Here is a 20,231-nt window from a genome sequence, read left to right as displayed (position 1 = left end):
AAGTCCCCAGATGGCACCTCCACCTCTGCCTTATTTATACAGCTCCTAGCGCTCACTCCCACCATAAAATCATCCAACAGTTGGTTCAACCAAACATATTACCAGGGCCTACTCCATATGGAGCCCTGCACTGGATGTTGTGAATGACGGTCAGAAAGACATGGGCAATCCCATTTGTGCCCAGAGAAGCTAATGTTTCCAGCAGGGAGATGCTAAGCACACACACAGGCACACACCTACATATACAAACACACAGAAAGTAGCAATGTAGAACACTAGCACCCAGTACCTGGTCCTGGGTTGAGACAGTAATGATTGGGCAAGTTCTGGCAAAGAAGAGTTCACAATGGACTAGAGGGTCAGAGAGATCTAGAGGAGGTGGGACTTAAGACACCCCAAGCATCTTTCCACTGTTACTCCCAGCCCCAAATGAAGAAAAGTAGTAAAGAACCCCATGCCACATCTAGCATCCTTCCTGGACATACGGAACTGGCCCAAGGACAAAGTCTTCCCACAAAGAGAGCTTTCCGAAGGACTGTCTCTATCACTCATCCAACCAGTTTATAAATGCATCAAGCACCACTCCGCCAGGCCCTGTTCTAGGCACCAGGAACACAATCCATAAAAGAAGACCCAAATCCCTGCCTTCATGGAGCTCACATGACAGGAAAAGAGCCAGATGATAAACCAATACTCATCTAGCAGGTCAGAGGATGACAAATGCTGTGGAGACAAATAAGGCAAGGAAGGAGAAGAGACAATGTTGAGAGACAGGGGAGGGGAAGGGGCAAGTTAACACCTAGAAGGGAAAGCCTCAAAGAGAAGATGAAATATGAGTGAAACCTGAGGGAACAAAGCGTGTGGCCCTTTGGAGGTCTGGGGGGAGTCTGAGGACACAGCAAGGACAAAAGCCCTTAGGTAAGTGTTTGCCTAGCATGTCTGTAGACTTTTAGGAAGGGCAGTATAGCCGAAACATAGTGAGTGAGGGAAAGAGCAAGATGAAGCCAGGGAAATAGGAGAAGGAGGACCAGGAAGCAGATGCTGTAAAGCTTGCTCACTGATGGAAATGATTCTGGCTTGTCCTCTGAATGAAAAAAGGAACCATCCAAGGGCCTTAACATAAGAAGCAACACAATGTTTTTAAATTGAGGTACAACTGACATTGAACATTTTATTAGTTTTAGGTGTACAACATAATGATTTGATATATGGATATATGGGGAAATGATCACCACAATAAGTTTAGTTAACATTCATCACCCCATAGTTACAATTTTTTTCTTGTGATGAGAACTTTCCAGATCTATTCTCTTAGAAAAATGACACAATTTATACTTGTCTTACTCACAATTTAAAAGTTTCATTTCTAAATAGTTTTCGGGTTTTTTAAAAATAAGTTTATTTATTTAGTTATTTATGGCTGCATTGGGTCTTCGTTGCTGTGCGCAGGCTTTAGTTTCAGTGAATGGTGCATGGGCTTCTCGTTTCGGTAGCTTGTCGCAGAGCCTGGGCTCTAGGCGCGCGGGCTTCAGTATTTGTGGCACGCGGCCTCAGTAGTTGTGGCTCGCGGGCTCTAGAACGCAGGCTCGGTAGTTGTGGCGCACGGGCTCAGTTGCTCCGCGGCATGTGGGATCCTCCCGCACCAGGGCTCGAACCTGTGTCCCCTGTATTAGCAGGTGGATTGTTAACCACTGCGCCACCAGGGAAGCCCCCTTTTTTCATTTTAAAGGATAACTGTGGATACTCTGCTGAGAATAGACTAGATAGTCAAGGGCAGAGTCAGGAGGTCAGTGAGGCGGCTTGGACCAGGGGTAGGAATGGTGAGAAGTGGCCAGATTCTGAGTTACAGATATATTATGAAGGTAGAACTGACAGGATTTAATGAGAGGTCAGATGTGGGTATGAGCTAAAAGAGGGGAGTCAGGAATGACTCCCAGGTTTTTGGCCCAAAGAACTAAAAAAGTGGAGTGGCAATAAATTGATGGGAGGAAGATTATGGGAGAGCAGCCTTGAAGGGAAAGATAGGGATTCAGTGTCTGATGTGTTAGGTTCCAGATGTCTATTAGACATCCCAGTAACATGGCAAGTAGTCCGGCAAAGGTCAGGGAAGGACTCAGGGCTGGAGATTTAAAGTTGGAAGTCACCAGCACACACACAGTATTAAAAGCCACGGGGCTGGATGAGGTCATCCAGAGAATGAGAGCAGATAGAGAATAGGTCCAGGGACTGCGCCTTGAGGCCCTTCGGCAGATAGAGATTGGGAAAATGAGAAAGAAATAACAAGAAAGACTGAGAAAGATTAGCCAGGATGAATTGGGAGATGGGGATTGACATTTATACACAATTGATACTATGTATAAAATAGATAACTAATGAGAACCGGCTGTATAGCACAGGAAACTCTACTCAGTGCTCTGGGGTGACCTAAACGAGAAGGAAATCCAAAAAAGAGGGGATATATGTATACATATAACTGATTCACTTTGCTGTACAGTAGAAACTAACACAACATTGTAAAGCAACTATACTCCAATAAAAATTTTTTTAAAAAATAAAATGTTTCATAAAATTCTCTGATTAAAAAAAAAAAGATTAGCCAGTGAGCTAGGCAGAAAAACAAGACAGTGTATTTTCTGCAAGCAAAAGAATTTCATGGAAGTAACCAACAATAGCAACTGGTGATAACAGGTCAAGTAAGAAAGAGACTGAGAATTAACCTCTGAATTTAGCAATTCAGGGATCCTCGGAAAGAGTGAGACCTTTGCCTGATTGGAGTATATTCAAGAGAGCATGGGAGAACTATGGAAGGAGAGAAAAAGAATTTACAAAACTACTGAGGCATTGGGTTCCAAAAATGAACAGAGGAATATGGCAAAAGAGGCAGAGCCAGAGACAAAGATGGGGGTCAAAGAATTGTATTTTTAAGATGGGAGACGTACTGCCATGTTTTTATGCTGACAGGAAAGATCTAGAAATGAGGACAATATGAATGACACAGACTAGAAAGGGGGAGAATGGATGAAAGAGGGGATAGGGGTCAGTGCACACGTGGAAGGGTTGGTTGGTGAGGACAATTCAGCCATCCTAGAAGAAACAGGGGTAGAGCGTACAGGTGCAGATGCCCGGGGATTTGTAACGTGGAGGCAAATGTTCACTTCAGTGTTCAGTGAACTGCGAAGCAAGGTCTCCTGCTGAGAGCGGGTGGGGAGGAGGAGGTGTTGGAGGTGTGAGGAGACAGAAGGCAGGCATCTTAGAGAATAGGAGTCAGAGTGGATTGTAAACCCGAGCAGGATGCTGGGCAGCAGCACAAAAGATCCGCCTGAAATCAGACGTCAGGAATTTAAAGTGAAACCAGGTGGCTGTGTGTTTTTCTCCAGTTTCCTTCATCAGAGTCAATTGCACGGGTATAAGGCAGAAAGCTGGGTTTAACAAAGGTTGGGGTTTTGCCAGATGAGTCCAAGAATGTAAGGCAGGGGGAGTAGCTGAGGATTATGAGAGGGACAAAGGATAGAGGACAGAGAAAAGGTCATAGAAACAACAAGCTGTATATCCCCATGGGGCTGAAAGACTGGAATTAGGGTAGTGGAGCAAATGACCTAAAAAGAGTGGGACCTTTGGAATGGATTATGTGGGTTATGATTACACAGTTATTTGCAATGATGAGGTCAAGGGTATGCCATGGCAGGATGGAAGAGAAGGAATGGAGGAGAAAGTCACTGAACAGGTCAGAGAAATGAAAGGTCTGGGTATGGGAAGGGTTATCCACAAGGAACTGACATCACTAAGGATTGAAACAGTTGGAGCCAGTGACAGCAAGCCAGAAGCTATAATCTTCAAGGATGGATGGGGGTGACCTGAGGCTCAGTGGGTGTCAGATACAGAAGGTACATTGGGTGGTACATTCTGATGACCTGGGAAGAGGGAGGGAGAATGATCAAGAAACAGCAAAGAGGAACAAGGAGGTCACCACCCACCTCTGTGCCCACAGATCCAGGGAGAATGGGAGAGAAACTAGGGTCCTTGAGCAAGAACCCAGACAAGCAGGTGAAGGGAACATTTCAGAGTATGTGAGGCTACAGAGGGTTTGCTGATGACCTCCAGTTCCAGAGGGCACAGTGGAGGGGTTTTAGGAGTCAGGGGGGGATGGAAGAGGCTCACAGAAGGGATGCCAGAGCCACACAGGGATGAGAATCCAGGGGTCCAGGGGTGACTGATGTAGGCAGGGTTGAAGCACATAATGGGATCAGTCCTGATGTTCTCAAGGCAGGCAGGAAGGCGAACCGTGTCTCCACCGCAGTGCAAAGATGGAAGGAGAAACACATCCTCTTTCTCAGTCTCACCATGTGCTCCCTACTCTGAATCCCATCACGTGGCATTTCCCAACTGTGCCTTGTGCATTTCCAAATGGAAACACACCAGACCAGAAGTTACGAGAACACAGGTGTCCGGCACCAGAGTGTCCAAATGGGAAAAGCACAGTGTTGAGAGCCCAACAGATCTGAATTCAAACCCTGCCTCTACCTGCCACGAGATCTCAGCTGAGTCGTCTAACCCCTTGGAGGCCCTGGGACTTCATTTTCTCATGTGGGATACAAGAGCACAAATATTCACCTTGCATATAAAGTGCGTAGGCATTCCATAAATACTCCTTTCTCACTCACCATGTTTGTAATAAAGAAAACAAGGAAGGTAACATCTAGTGGGCATCTCCTAAGTGCCAGGCATGGTGCTCATACGTGCAATTTTCAAATTTAGACTTTACACCACGCATTTTACAGATGTGGAGAGTGAGACTCAAACAGGTTAAATTATTTGCTCAACATCTCATATTTAGTAACTGGTAGAAGCAGTATTTACACGCAAGTCTTCTCATTCAAATCTGGTGTACTTTCCACCATACCACACTGCCTGGTACATAGTGAAGGCTCAATAAATATGTGTTGGAGGAATAAGTGATGAGACTAGAGTGGGTTTCTGAACATCAGGGCTGGCTTTGTGCTCAAGCAACATAAGTGGCCATGAATGCCACGTGACTTCAAGGGGTGCCCCAAGACATCAAGTTACTAGACTTTGCCTGCAATTCCCTAATTAGAAATGCATTGTTGTCTCCTCCCCTCCCCTGCTCATCCATCTTAGAAATGCTACACAGCAAGGCATTTTTCGTCGTTTATTTCTCTGTGTCTCAATTTCCTGGATCCATACCTACAAAGCAGTTTTTATAGTTAAAAGTCTAGGGGGTCCTTCCCAGTGGGAGTCTGGGGGAACCCTAAAGAATCAACCTATTTCACAGCTTCAGTTTCTTTCTACCTTATACACACATCGCAGTTTTAGGTATAAATCCAGTTTCAGATATGTAGCCCCAAATACTAAAAATGAAATTGTCCCTTTTTCATCAATATTGGCGAACGAGGATAGCTATACTATACACTTCTCAACTTTTACTATATTATAATTTGTTAGTGTCAGAAGTTTGAGGTAAAATTCCTCATTTATAAAGCCAAATTCTTCAAACCATCCCTGTAAAATTTCATTTAAATTTGTCAAGAAAGCAAAGGAAAAAATCAGTATTAGAGAAGACCTGTGCATACCACACTGCTGGGAGCCTGCAGTAAACTATGTTCAAATTGACACGAATTCATATTTTAAAATATCCAGGACCTAATGTATTTTAAAAATGAAAATTTAATTAGGTATGATTTCCTGAACTAATAACATTACTGAATAAGGTCTACAAAATCAGAAAACGGTACTGGGGGAGGAAACCCACAAATGAGATTTCCCTGCAATGTAGCAATTACTCTGGATCCCAATATGTAAGCCAGGAAACAAGTCTTGCGTCAATTCTGCATTTTTTTCTCATTCAATTCTGATATTCTCCTCCTTGCAGTTCATTGTAAACGGCAATCAGAGGGCAAAAACACAACGTCATGTGGCTAATGTGGCCCCAAAGAAAAACAGTGCTTCCTCAGGTGGACGTGTGGCGCCCAGTGGCCATGCAGCCTAAGAAGGAGTGTCAAAGAGACTGGGGTTTCACCTCTGTAGGACTGAGAGACTCTGCAGTGATGATCTTGACACTGAATCAGAGCCTTAGAGAATACATAATGGAACACTGCATTTGGGAAGGACCTTGATTTCCTCTCCCAGTAGTCTCTGCTGGGCTGCCGTGACTGGCATGTCTGCTCTGTGGCTTGCATTTTAGCTCTCACTTCAGTGTGTACCTGGGTTTTCATTACCTTCTAAAAGAGATTTCCCTCAGTTTTACAAATTTACAATATTCATTTTACCCTGATTTTCTGTTTCATACGGAGACACTTTTTAGTCTTTCTATAATTCTAAACTTTGGACAGTCTTCTGGGTCCTGTTCTACACACCAGTGTTTCTCAAAGTGTGGCTCCCAGATCAGCAGCTTCAGCATCATCTGGGGATTGTTATAAATGCACTTTCCTGGGCCCGGCCTCAAACCCAGTGACTCATGCACACTAAAGGTTAGGAGCCACTACTACAGATCATTATCCTTCCACTACGAGCCAGAGTCAGGCATTTTGAGAAGCTGTATTCCTTTCAGACCCATTGCCACAATGGAACTACACCTTTCAAAAGTTTACAGTATAGACCCTTACCACGCTATAACCCCTTAGAGAATATAATTTTATGTTTACTGGAAATCCAGTAAATGCTGGCTGGTAGCCACTTGAATAATGTAGCTCCAATACAGTGACGGTACAAGAGGACCGTAGAAATGCCTGCTTTGGGGCATATTCACCAGCAGTTTCTCTCTTCCATTCAATACGGGGAAACAAAGGGCTTCTTTTTTGACACAATGCCTAAATTTCTATAAGCACAGCTCCTGGCTTATGTGTAATTATTGTCTAATTCACTTATATCTAGAAGCCATTCTCAGACTTGAGCTCCACTCCCACAAGTAGCATTCAGAAAAGTGTAAGGCAGGGAACAGAGGGGCATCCTTCTTCAAAGGCAGCATTCATGCTGCCTTTCAACCTTGGTCCTGCCCTGGGTCCAGCCCTGGTCCTAGATGCCCCCTCCCAGGGCATCCCCGTCTAGGGGTTCACTTCACTTACCGCACTGGTCTGCACCGACTCGTTCTCTGGTTTGGCTTTTATATCAACAACTCCATCAGCATGGCGGAAGGAGCAGTCAGCAATGACATCATAAAATGACAGCTTCTGGGATTTCAAACCATATTTCTGTAGCCACTTCTCAGAGTCCCAGGCGTCCTCTGGATTCGACTCATTTTCGGCAGAGGTTGCTCCTAATTGTAGTTTTGGAATCACAATTCATCAGCCGTTCATATGACACAAGACTTTCATATGTCATCCTCAACTTAAAATTTTAAAGAAACATGTTCTTTGTTAGCTCATTCTTTTCAGGAAGCATGCTTTCCAAAGCAGGACTGGCAGAGAATTGGTTCACAAGACTGGAAGGCAGGAATCTGCTACTTTTCATTTCACTTCCTCTGCTACCTAAGTTGACTGGACCCATGCAGAGGGGGAGGTGGCTGATAGGCAAGGCAGGAGAGCATTAACCGTAGGGTCAGAAGCTCTGGGTTCAAGTCCTGGCCCCGTTACTAGCTTGGGCAAGTTGCTCAAACTTGGGTGAGTCACCCCATTTAACCTCTCTGAGCTTCAGTGGAATTCTTCACCTGCAGATAGCATCTGCTTGGCCTTCCTAAGGGTGTCGAAGTGATTCAATATGAAAAGTTATGTGAAAGTGCATTGTAACGAGGGGGGAGGGGAATCAGGGACAGGAGCTCCGCTGTTAACTTGGTGAATTTATCCTGATTCAGAGCCTGGCTCTCAACTCTGCAGGCTCAAGAACCTCATGTAAGCTCAGGCGCCTGGAGCTGTATCTATGACTCACTTTAGGCTCACATGACCAATTACAGCAAGAAGGCCAATTGCCCAAATATCCCTAGCCTTAGGCGCATTCCCTTGGTGTTTTCCAAATCTTATCTGTACTCTCTAAGTGGGAGGAGGTGTTATGTTACCTGAGCAGAACACGAGAAGCCAGCTTATCATACAAACAGCAAAGTATCTATCCGTGTGGCTCAAAACCCCTATGGCCACCTAAGGGAGAGCGGGGTATCTGAGGGTGGGCACAGAGGAGGCATGGTGTCTGGAGCTGGCCCGTGAGAGCTGACTGTGCCCCTTTCCCTCCCGACTCCAGGCTCAGTGGTAGCGCATGGTGAAATTGACCATGCCTGCCGGGAGCATTTACAAAATCTGAAAATCAGCAGATGCTACAAATGAGGGCTTTCTTATTCCAGAGAGTGGTTGATAACATTTGTCTGCATGCCCCTGGAAGGAAGGCAGAAAGGACCCTGAGCTCTTAGCCCCAGTGGGACCAGTAGAGCCTTAGGAGAACCGGGAGAAGGTGCTGTGCAGAAAGGTGGTTTTTAAAACGGGTACTACCACGTATTAGGTCCACCAGCCCTACAGAGTTTATTTTCACTTGGATCAGTGGTTCTCAACCCTGCACACTGGAATCCTCTGAGAAGTTTTAAAATATACTGATGCCTGGGCCCCATGCATTAGATTCTGTTTTAACTGATCTGGACACTGAGATTTTTCAAAGTTCCCTAGGTGACTATACTGTGCAGCCAAGCACTAGGGTAAGATGAAAAGAGCTTTCTAAATTATGATTTGGTGATCCCTCCATTTATGCTTCTATCAGACAGATTCAAGTTAAATTATACTTTTAATTAAAAAGTAGCACTCACTGTTGGGGAAACAAAAATATTACCCATAGTTATCCATTACTATATTTAAGGGGATATATAATTAGAATAATATTTGAAGAAATAAAACACTTGAGAGCCAATTATTTCTCAATAATACGTAAAGGATCTGTCCATTAATGTTACATATGTCCTCAAATTTTAATAGAACAGCTTTTAAATAACGCACTCTGAAACCTACTGGAGCTGGAACTTCTCAAAGAAGCTTGATTTTGGCTTTTGAACTTTAAACCAATCTGGCATCAAAAGCCCCTTTGGGCACCATCCCCGATGTCAGCAGTTGGTTTCTACATGATTCACAAAGTGTCTTTTCAATCTGCACAGGGGACTGAAATCAGAGGTTTCCCAGAGCTTCTGATCCCAAGGTTCTCCTGCAAGTTCTCCTGCATCGCAGGGAAACAGCAAAAGGAAATTGGAGGCATTTTTGTCAGTGGGGTCAGCCTCCTTGGAGAAACCCTTTGGGCGACTATTTTTCCTCAATTATTGTTGATTACATTCTAAGCCTTTGTCTCCTCTTTACTCCTACTTTATTCTCCTCCCTCCTTTATGATCAATAGGTGTAGTAGGAAATAAACTTTTCATTCAATTATTTCCATAGCAACACACACAACTATTACATGCTCTGCTCTGTTTTGGGTTGCTTTCTGTTAAAAAGACAAGAGCCTTTTATCAATTATGAATTCAAGCCAATCATAAAAGAATTTCCTAAAAACACATCAAACAAATTCTAAGAAGGGATTTTTAAAGAGCCAGAGACCAAGTTTTGACTGTAGCTTCACCCAGGACCAGGCAGTGCATCACCCTGAGGGTATGATTCAGGCTCCCAATTACCCTCTGAAAAGGGGCTGGAGGAAGACCGAAAAGCAACTTGAACTTCATAAAGGAAAGAAGGGGCAGCCAAGCATACAAAACCAAAGAGCCTAGGTGCCCCAAAGCTGAAGAAAGGAGAGAAAGGGTGAAATCTTTTCACTTTCAGTGCTAATTACACCACCCCCATCTGAGCCTCATTTTCCCAGGGAGAGGAGAGGAGTGGCAAGGGAGTCATCCATTCATTAGAGTCACTCACTAAGGGGTCCTTCCCATTCCCCTGCAGTTATCTTAATTAAAAGTGCTACATAAATTCTCACCTATGGAGCCAAGGATAATACCTTCATTTATGGCAGAGATGTGGCCTCACAATGCATCCTAGATTCTCTCTAATCCATGGGCAGATCACATCCATGTCACAGGATAACTTACCTGCCACCCGGCCCCTGTCCTACTTATCAATCTCGGAACATTTTTCAACAAGTAAGACCTACCGGCCAGTGCTTTCGAAACATCACAGCTACAGCCAGGGCCACAGCAAAAAGACAAACTGGACACATTCCACCAGCGCCCACTCCTCCCCTAGAGGCTCACAGCCATCAAGGACTTAGAGCCACCATAATTACCCTCCCCTTGGCGATGGTTAATCTTATGTGTCAACTTGGCCGGGCCACACTACCCAGATATCTGACAAACATTATTCTAGAGGTTTCTATGAAGGTATTTTAAAAGTGAGATTAATATTTAAATTAGCAGACTTTGAGTAAAGCAGATAATCCTCCATATTATGAGTGGGCATCTCTATTCAGTTGAAGCCTTAGTAGAAGACAGACTGACGTCCCCTGAGGAAGAGGGAATTCTGCTTTTAGACCCAAACTGCAATACCAGCTCTTCCCTGGGTCTCCAGCCTGCTGGCCTGCCCTGCAGATTTTGGACATGCTGGCTTCCACAGTCATGTGAGCTAATTCCTTAAATCTCTCTCTCTCTATACACACATATATACATACACATGCACACACACACACACACTTATATATACACATATCCTATTGGTTTTGTGTCTCTGAAGAACCATGACTAAGAGGCCCATCCTCCTCCACTGAAAGTTACTTGTCCGGCACCTCATTCCTGCCATGGTCCATGTGCCTTTCAAGGGAACAGTCAGCTAATGACTAAACTACAGCTCTAGATCTGGAACCAACCTCACAGAGCATCAAGTTCAATGTTTCCCACAGTGTGTTCCACAGACTCTACTTCTACTGCATGTCAGTGGCTATTACTCAGAAAGAGGGTTCCTTAGCAAAAAGTTTGGAGAGCTTGAAAATAAACAGTTTCAACAGGTTTTTCAACGAAGGACTTGTCTAAGCCTTTGTTGTAGGACTCAGCAGTGGGTCTCACCATGAGCAGAGGCATGAATAGTATTTCCTAAAGGCATTTAGTCTAGGCCCTTTCTCCACAGAACATTTTGTAGGGTTTTTATTTGATAGATCACATCTTGGTACACACTGTCCAACATCCCTGTTATCATAAGTGTCATGAGACAGTAAACCAACCCTTGGCTACCATGTGGGAAGTGGCACAGGAAAAGTGGCACACCATGTGGGAAGTGGCACTGTGAAACAGTTACGAAGAAGCTGGAAGTGGTGTCCAACAGCAAGCAAGCGAGAGAGAAGGAAAGACAAAGAGAGAGGAAGGAAGGAAGGGAGGGAGGGAGGGAGGGAAGGAAGGAAGGAGGGAAACAGAAGAGAAGAGAAGGAAAGAGAGAGAGGGAGGGAGGAAGAATTGAGGACAGCTGGGAAGGGAGAGAGAGGAAGGAGAAAGGGGGCAACTGTCAGGGAAAGAAATCCGGACACTCCTGCTGGTGAGATGGGTGAGATTTCAACAGGCTCAGCAGGCAGCAGCCGGTAGGACTGAGGGTTCTCTGAAGGTGGGATGATGAGGCCCACCTGGGTCGGGCGCCCAAGAGACAGGTGTTGACAGCGTGGCTCAGGAGAGTAGACTGTCTCCGGGCAGTTACGCACTTGGTTCACTGCACTTGCTGACGGACTGATATTTTCTGTTCATCTACACTTGTTAAAGCACCGAGGGTTGAGCATGTTTGCCTGGCACTGGGAGGGGAGCCAAGCCAGGGGGAGGAGGAGATGGAGGGGCAGAGAAAGGTACCCACTGATATTCTGCACAACTGATTCACTTGGCAGATTGGGGTAAAGGTTCTCTGGAGTGCCCCAGGGGTTGCACACACGAGGACAGGGGTACAAGGAGATGCAGTGACGTGACTGAAGTCACATCTCTAATATGTGCCTGAGTCCAAACTGGCAGCTATAGAGTCTGCCCCGAGTGGACTGTTGAATAATCTTGGGAATGACGATTAGCGTGTGCAACCATTACGTTCATGGGAGATTGGGAAAGAATCTTGATGAATTCTAGGCCTTTTCTCCCCTGAAAATGATTTTTACTTCCTACTTGTAATGCTTGTAAAAATCAAAGTAGAATCTCTGTTGAAAAGAAGGGTTCCATGGTTTATGCAACTTGTCTATAAACCAGCAGAAAAACGATCCCAACCCTGAGTTCTCTAACTCCTATAATCTTCAGGGGGTGTAAGCAGGAGGGGAAGGAAGTTAAATGAACAAAGAGGCATAAAAGAAGCAGATGTAAAAATAAAGAACATAAAGCATGGATAATGGATAGGATGTGGGAGAGGAGCTAATGCCTCTCAAAGATATCGTTCTGTTTTCTAATTTTTTTTCTTCTGCCTCATGATTCTGAAAGAAGGAAACTTAAAAAAAATTACAAGTAGGCTGTGGATGAGGCAGCTGCAGGAAGAATGTTTACTTTCTGATGATACCTGCAACTAGTCACTGAGAGAGAAGGAGCAATAGCTCATGACAAACCTGCATGAAGGCTAAGAAGAACCCACCAGTAGAGCACAGACTCCAAGAGAAGAATTTTGAAAGCCACACATTTCATGTGTCTATGTCTAAAATGACATTGAAAATAAATTGAAAATAGTTGAGGATCAGTGCCATAGGCAACAAATTATACCAAAGGCAACTATTTCTTTAAAAGATAGCATGACACAGCAAGAGAAACACAGACCAATTCAAGATGTTTGGTATAAAGTGGAAAAATCAAGATTAAGAAATGAGAAAAGGATTAATGGAGTTTGGGAATTTAAGGTTAAGAACCTGAAATTCTTGCAGTAGTGAGAATGGCAACTTTTAGAGTGGGAATACTAGAATTAAACCAAGACAGAGATCTGAATCTGCTTCGCTTGGTAAATTAAAACATTTGCCACTTTTTTGATCTTGCGTCAACAGAGAACATGTTTTGTATTATTTTAATCCTTTTAAATTTATTGAGACTTATTTTATGGTCCAACATATGGTCTCTTCTGGAGAATAATCTGGGTGCATTTGAGAAGAATGTGTACTATACTGCTGTTGTGTGGAACAGATATCTATAGATATCTATTAAGTCTAGTTGATTTATTGTGTTGTTAAAGTTTTCTATTGATCTTCTGCCTGGTTATTCCATTCATTTTTTTTTTTTTTTTGCCACCTTGCGGCATTTGGGATCTTAGTTCCCTGACCAGGGATCGAACCCGTGCCCCCTGCAATGGAAGCACGGAGGCTTAACCATTGGACCACCGGGGAAGTCCCTCCATTCATTATTGAAAGTAGGATATTGAAGTCTTCAACTATTATTGTTGAACTATTTCTCCTTTCAATTTGCCAGTTTTTGCTTAAAGATCTGATGTTAGGTGCATATATGTTTACAATTATAATACCTTCTTGGTAAGTTGACCCTTTTATTATTATCAGATGTCTCTTTGTAAAAATTTTTTGTTTTATAATCTATTTTGTCCAAAATTAGCATAGCCACTCCAGCTCTTTGATTGTTACTATTTGTATGTCTTTTTCCATCCTTGACTTTCATCCTATTTGTGTCTTTCAATCTAAAGTGTGTATTTTGTAGACAGCATACAGTTGGAACATGTTTTTTTTTTAAATCCATCCTGTTTATCTCTGCTGTTTAACTGAAGTGTATAATTCATTATTATGTAATATAGTAAATGATATGGTAGGATTCACATCTGCCATTTTGCTATTTGTTTTCTATATGTCTTAAATCTTTTTTGTTCCTCTATTCTTCTATTACTGCCTTTTGTGTCAAAAAAGATATTTTCTAGTATACCATTTTAATTCCCTTGGCATTTCTTTTACTAAATTTTTTTGAGTTATATTTTTAGTGGCTGCCCTCAGGACTACACTTAACATCTTAACTTACCACAATCTAGTTTGGATAAATGCCAAATTAATCTCAATAGGTACATAAAAGCTTTGCACCTATATAGCTCCATTCTCTCCCCACTCCTTGTGCTGTTATTCTCATATAAATTATATCTTTATACATTATGTGCCCATCAACACATATTTATAATTATTGCTATGTGCAGTTATCTTTTAAATCAAATAGGAGAATAAGTTCAAACAAAAGCTCCATTTATACTGTCTTTCATATCTACCCATGTAGTTATCTTTATAATGTGGATTCAAGTTACTCTCTAATACCCTTTCATTTCATCCTTAAAGACTTTCTTTATTATTTTTTATAGGGCAAGTTTTCTAGCCATGAAATCTCTCAGTTTTTGTTTATCTTGAATGTGTTAATTTCTCCTCCTTTTGATGGATAATTTTCCCAGATATAGTGTTCTTGATTGACAGACTTTTTGTTTCACCACTTTGAATATTTCATCCCACTGCCTCTGGCCTCTATGGTGTCTGATGAGAAATCAGTTGCTAATTGAACTGAGGATCACTTGCATGTGATGAGTCACTTGTCTCTTGATGCTTTCAGGAGTCACTTTTAGGGCCTGGTGCTTTCTGTTGTGGACAGTTGTTTGTTATTGATTCAATTTCTTTAACAGATATAGGCCTATTAAGATTGTTTGTTTCTTCTTGTGGGAGATTTGACAGATTGTGCCTTTCAAGGAATTGGTCCATTTCATCCAGGTTATCAATTTTGTAGGCACAGAGTTGTTCATAATATTCCTTTATTATCCTCTTAATATGGAATCCCTAGTGATGTTTTCTCTTTCGTCTCTGATATTTGTAATTTGTGTGTTTTCTCTTTCATTCTTAGCTAGCCTGACTAGAAGCTTATTGATTTTATGGATCTTTTCAAAGAATCAGAACCAGCTTTGGATTTTGTTGATTTTCTTTACAGATTTTGTTTTCAACTTCATTAATATCTGCTCCAATTTTTATCATTTTTTTCTTCTGTGTACTTTGCATTTAATTTGCTCCTCTTTTTCTAGTTTCCTAAGGTGGAAGCTTATTGACTTTGGATCTGTCTTATCTTTTAATTTAATTGCATTCAATGCTATAAATTTCCCTCTAAGCACCGCTTTTGCTGCATCCCGCAAATCTTGATAAGTTGAATTTTTATTTTCATTTAACACAGTCACTTTCTAACAACATGATTCTAGCTTTGACATTTCATCATATCTTGTATTACATTCCAATAACCTTCCTGAATTAAATGCACCACATCTACAGAATCCTAATGAAATAATTCTTCTCCCACATTTTGGGGGGATTTTTTCAGTGAGAGCCTTAACACTGATTTGTGGAAGCATTACATGCTACTCTTATGCAGATGTTTTTATGTTTGTGTTTTTTGTCTGGAAAATACAGAGCTCACTACCCATGAGAAAACGTATGCTTGAGTTAAACAAAATACTGGCCCTTTCTAGCACTCTCACTTGCTGCTTATTAATCAGCTTCGTCAATATTCATCTAGGAGCTTAGCTTTGACACCTGTAACTTCTTTAACCCTAAGTCCTGCCAGGTTCAATATTTGAATTCTCCCTCAGATCTGCCCACTTAGCATCATCTTCACATACTATCACCCTAGTCCAATATTCTTTCATTTCTTGTCTATACTAACATCCTAACTCTCTTCCCTCATCCTCACTTGGTCCCTCCCCTCCAATCTTTTCCCACACAATAGTCAAAGTGGTGTTTTTCTAAATGCAAATCTGATCTTATCATTCCCTTGCTTAAAAGCTTCCACTGGGTTCCCATTGGTCTGAAATTAAGAACTGACTTCTCATGCCATGGACTCCAGACCCAGCATGGTCTGGTCCTTATGTACTTTTCCAGACTCATCACAGGCCAATTGCTAACTTGAATTCTGAGCTCTGGCCACACTCATCTTTTCCAGCTCTACTAAAGTGCCATGCTCCTTCCTGCCTCAGGACCCTTGCATGCGCTATTGTTGCCTAGCATAAATTCTTCCCTTACTCCCACCCTTCATCTCATTAACTCACCCCCTCAACCCTCAGATATCAGCTCCAATGTCATTTCCTCAGCGAGGCTTTCCTTTACCCCAAAAACCTCAGGAGCTCACACCTTTCCTTAGTCATACTACCCCAGGTGGGAATTACACTTCCATGTGCTTCTGATTTTCTACCCTTCCTGAACAAGAAATGGTACAAGAGCCTGCTTTATTAGGGGCCATTCCATGTCTGTTTTTCATCATTATACTCACTGTCTAGCACAGAGCTACGTATAGTGAGTATTCAATAAACAAAAGAATAAATAAATGGATCAAACTTTTTTTATGCTATCATTACATTCTGTGTGTCAGCACAGTTCTAAGTGTTTTACATATATTTTCTCATTTAATTCTCACAACAGCGCATTGTTATTAGGTATTATCACTATCCTAATTTTGCAAATAAGGAAACTGAGGCACAGATAATAAATGTCTTGCCCAGGGTCACACAGCAGTGGACAGAGCCAAGATTAATGTCTTTGTAACTCCAAACCTGTGTACTTCACCATCACCAATGACTACAGAGAAATCTGGCCAGTTATTTAATACAATGCCAATAAAAATGAGCATTATCTCTTTCTCCACTTGTTAAAAAAAATGCTCAAAACTCCCGTAGAGCTCCTTGATGGAACTTCCTACAGAGCCTGAATGGACCTTTTGCCTTTTCCTTGTCTTTTGACATTGAGTTTGATATTCTGAACCAACCAAGTATGCGGAGTCCAATTTCGGCATCGCTACACAACATGATTAGACTAATTATCTCTAGTGAGTCATAAAATGTCTGTGAAGGTTACTGCAAATGCAGAGTTCCTGAAATGCTTTGAGCTGAAGCATCATCCAAAGAAGAGTAAAGTCTCCCTAACTTTGGACAAATTCTTGAATGTTTTCTGAGAAAGGCCATATTATCGTTTGAGAGCCATACCTGGCACCCACACAGACACATACACACACATATAGAATGCTCGGATATGCCAACACCAATGTCTCTGAACAGCTCAGCACTTCAGGAGAGATGCACAGCCTCCTGTGTTACTTTAGTAAGAGCTGTGTTAAGGTATAATTGATAATTGATAACAATAAACCATATATATTTAAAATGTACAAACTGGTAAGTTTTGCCATATGCATGGTTAGGTTTATGTCAATCATTTTGCTATTTGTTGTCTATTGGCCCCATCTGTCCTTAATTCTCTCTCTTTTTTTCCTGACAGCTTTTGGATTGAGTATTTTCAAATCCAATTTATCCTGTTTGTTGGCTTGTTTTGTTATTTAGTGGTTATTTTAGTTTATAGCACACATTTTCAATGTATCATGGTCTAATTTCAATTGATATTATATCACCCCACACATAGTATAAGAACCTTACAATAGCATATTTCCATTTCTCCCCTCCTGGATTTTTTTTTTTTTGCAATGCAGTGGTTTGCTGTTTTTACAATTGTGGTAAAATACACATAACACAAAATTTATCATTGTAACCAGTTTTAGGTGGCATTAAGTACCTTCACACTGTTGAATCACCATCACCACCATCCAACTCCAGAACTTTTACAGTATCCCAAACAGAAACTCTGTACCTATTAAATGACTCCCTCCATTCCCCAATCCTGCCAGCCCCTGGTAACCACTTTTCGTGTCTGGCTTTTCACTTAGCATAGTGTTTTCAAGGTTTATCCATGTTGTAGCATGTGTCAGAGTTTCCTTCTTAAAGCTGAATAATATTCCATTGTCTGTATATACCACCCTTTGTTTATCCAGTCATCTGTTGGTAGACTTTTGGGTTGTTCATCTTTGGAACTTATGAATAATGCTGCTATTCCCCTCCTGCCTTTTATGCTACTATTATCATACATTTAACTTTTATATATATGGTATAAACCCACAGTACACTGTTATTATTTTTGCTTAAACAGTCAACTGTCTTTTAAAGGTCTCTGAATAGAAAAATATCACCTATTTACCCATGCAGTTATTTCCAGTGTCCTTAATTCCTTTGTGTAGAACCATATCGCCATTCATTTCTTTCCATATAAAAGTATCACATGCTCCTTCTGCCTGAAGGATTCCCTCTAACTTTTCCTGCAGTGCAGATGAGCTGATAATAAAGTCCTTCAGCTGTTGTACATGTGAAAATGCCTTTATTTTGCCTTTGTTTTTGAAAGATATTTTCACAAAATATAGAATTCTAGATTGAGAGTTTAAGGTACTGAATGAAAAAAAATAAGATGTTACTCCACTGTCTTTTCACTTGCAACAAGAAATCTGCTGTCATGCTTATCTCTGTTCCTTTTACAGAAAATGTTTTTTTGCTCTCCTTGCTTTTAACATTTTCTCTTCATTAGTGGTTTCAAGCAAATTGATTATGATGTCCTTTGGTACAGTACTTGGCATTCATCGAATTTCTTGGATCTCTAAGTTATAATTTTCATCAAATTTGGAAAATTTTCAATCTTTATTTCTCCAAATATATTTGTGTTCTCCCTCCTCCCCTCTCCTTATGAATTCCATCTACATGTATATTTGTTTACTTGAAGTTGCCCTACAGTTCACTGACGCTCTTTTGTTATTTGTTTTTATTTGTTTGTTATTTATTATTGTTTTCTCTTTCTCCGTATGTCTCATTTTGGATAGTTTCTATTGCTATGTCTTCAAGATCACTAATCTTTTTCCCTGCAATGTCTAATCTGCCATTGATCCCATTCAGCATGTTTTCAAGTAAGATATTTTCTTCCCTAAAAATTTTCATCTCTAAAAGTTCAACATGTATTTTTTTTAAATACCTCCCTGTCTCCACTTAACTTTTTGAACATATGGAATACAGTTGTAACTGTTTAAATATCTTTTTTCGCCAATTCTAACATCTGTGTCAGTTTTCTTCTTTTCATGCCTAGTAAACTTTGATTGGATACCAATTGTTGTGAATTTTACCTTGTTGGGTACTGGAGGTTTTTATATTCTTATAAATCTTCTTGAGCTTTGTTCTGAGATGCAGTTAAGTTACCCATAAAGAACTCTCTACTTTCATGTCTTGCTTTGATGATTTCTTAGAAGGGCCCAGAGCTCAGTTTAAGGCTAGTCAGTCCCCATTACTGAGGCAAGACCTTCCCAAGTAGTCTACCCAGTGCTCTGTGACTTATAAATTTTTCCAATCAGGCTGGTAAGAACAGGCACTGTTCCTGGCCCTGTGTGAGCTCTAAACCCTTTCTTTCTAATTCTTTCCAATGGATCTTCCCCAGCCTCAGTTAATTTCCTCATAGAATGATCAATATTGAGCAGAAATCACAAGAGGGGCTCTTTGCAGATTTCCAGAGTTCTCTCTCTGTGCACCTCTCTCCTCTCTGGTACTTTGTCCTGTGAAATCTTGATATCTTGATCTCCCTGGACTCCTAACTCTATCTCTCAAACCTGGAAGTTTGCTGTGCTCTACCTGGGATCCTTCTCCCTACATCATGGTCTGGAAACTCTCTCAAAGCACTAAGCATTAAGCTGGGACAATTAGAGTTTACCTTGGATTCTCCTGTATCTCAGAGACCACTGGCCTTTGTTGCTTGGTATCAAGCGCCTTTAAAAACCAATGTTTCATATATTTTTGTCAGTTTTTTTTTTCCCCCTCAGGTAATTCTCATGCACTGCTCTTGGTAATTAAAAGAGGTCAAAATTACTAACGGCCAGATTGTGTGGCCTCCCCATCTTCTTATTCCAGGAATCAGGCTGATGAGTCATCCCTGCCAGAAACTGCCCTCCCGGTCCTGGTCCTATAGGTGCCAGTTGGTCCCTGAACCAGTGCACCCAGCCGAGGGGGCAGGTGGGGGCCGCTATGTCCAGGAAGGAAGACTTTGTCTAATTCACATGAAGGTTCCACGTGTAATGACAGCTCACCTGATCTCCTCCATCCTACCCTTCCCCTCTCCAGATGGTTACCATATCTCCTCTGGCCTGCAGGCCTTGGGCAGCCAAACATGGAAAATGGCTGCTGCCTTCACACAAAGCAGACGCAGGGTCTTGGGCTGACACAGCCTTTGCTTCAATAACACTGGGCTGTGGGCAGCAACGGGAGCAAGTCAGACGCTACATGTGGCCTTTGGGGCCAAAGCAAGGTTACAAAAGCTTCTTTTGGTATCCAACAGTGGAAAGGTCCTGACCAAATTTTCCTTTTTAAAATAGAAATGGTAGGGACTTCCCTGGTGGCGCAGTGGTTAAGAATCCGCCTGCCAATGCAGGGGACACGGGTTCGAGCCCTGGTCCAGGAAGATCCCACATGCCGCGGAGCAACTAAGCCCGTGCACCACAACTACTGAGCCTGTGCTCTAGAGCCCACGAGCTACAGGTA

General features: G+C 42.0%; 1 protein-coding gene across 1 annotated transcript in view; it reads right to left on the bottom strand.

The window, feature by feature from the left end:
- The window catches only part of VWA3B (von Willebrand factor A domain containing 3B), a 208,738-nt gene that overhangs the window by 109,976 nt on the left and 78,531 nt on the right, over nt 1–20,231 (bottom strand). Inside the window, exons 8-9 of the mRNA XM_061211052.1 lie at nt 15,321–15,329; nt 7,080–7,267 (exon numbers count right to left, since the gene is read on the bottom strand). Coding sequence (XP_061067035.1) covers nt 7,080–7,267; nt 15,321–15,329 — 197 coding nt within the window. The remainder of the gene's footprint in view (nt 1–7,079; nt 7,268–15,320; nt 15,330–20,231) is intronic.

The sequence above is a fragment of the Eubalaena glacialis genome, chromosome 14 (genome assembly GCF_028564815.1).
Source record: "Eubalaena glacialis isolate mEubGla1 chromosome 14, mEubGla1.1.hap2.+ XY, whole genome shotgun sequence".
NCBI classification, from domain to species: domain Eukaryota; kingdom Metazoa; phylum Chordata; class Mammalia; order Artiodactyla; family Balaenidae; genus Eubalaena; species Eubalaena glacialis.
The sequence above is the reverse complement of the archived record's forward strand: the minus strand, read 5'-3'. Positions and strand labels throughout refer to the sequence as shown.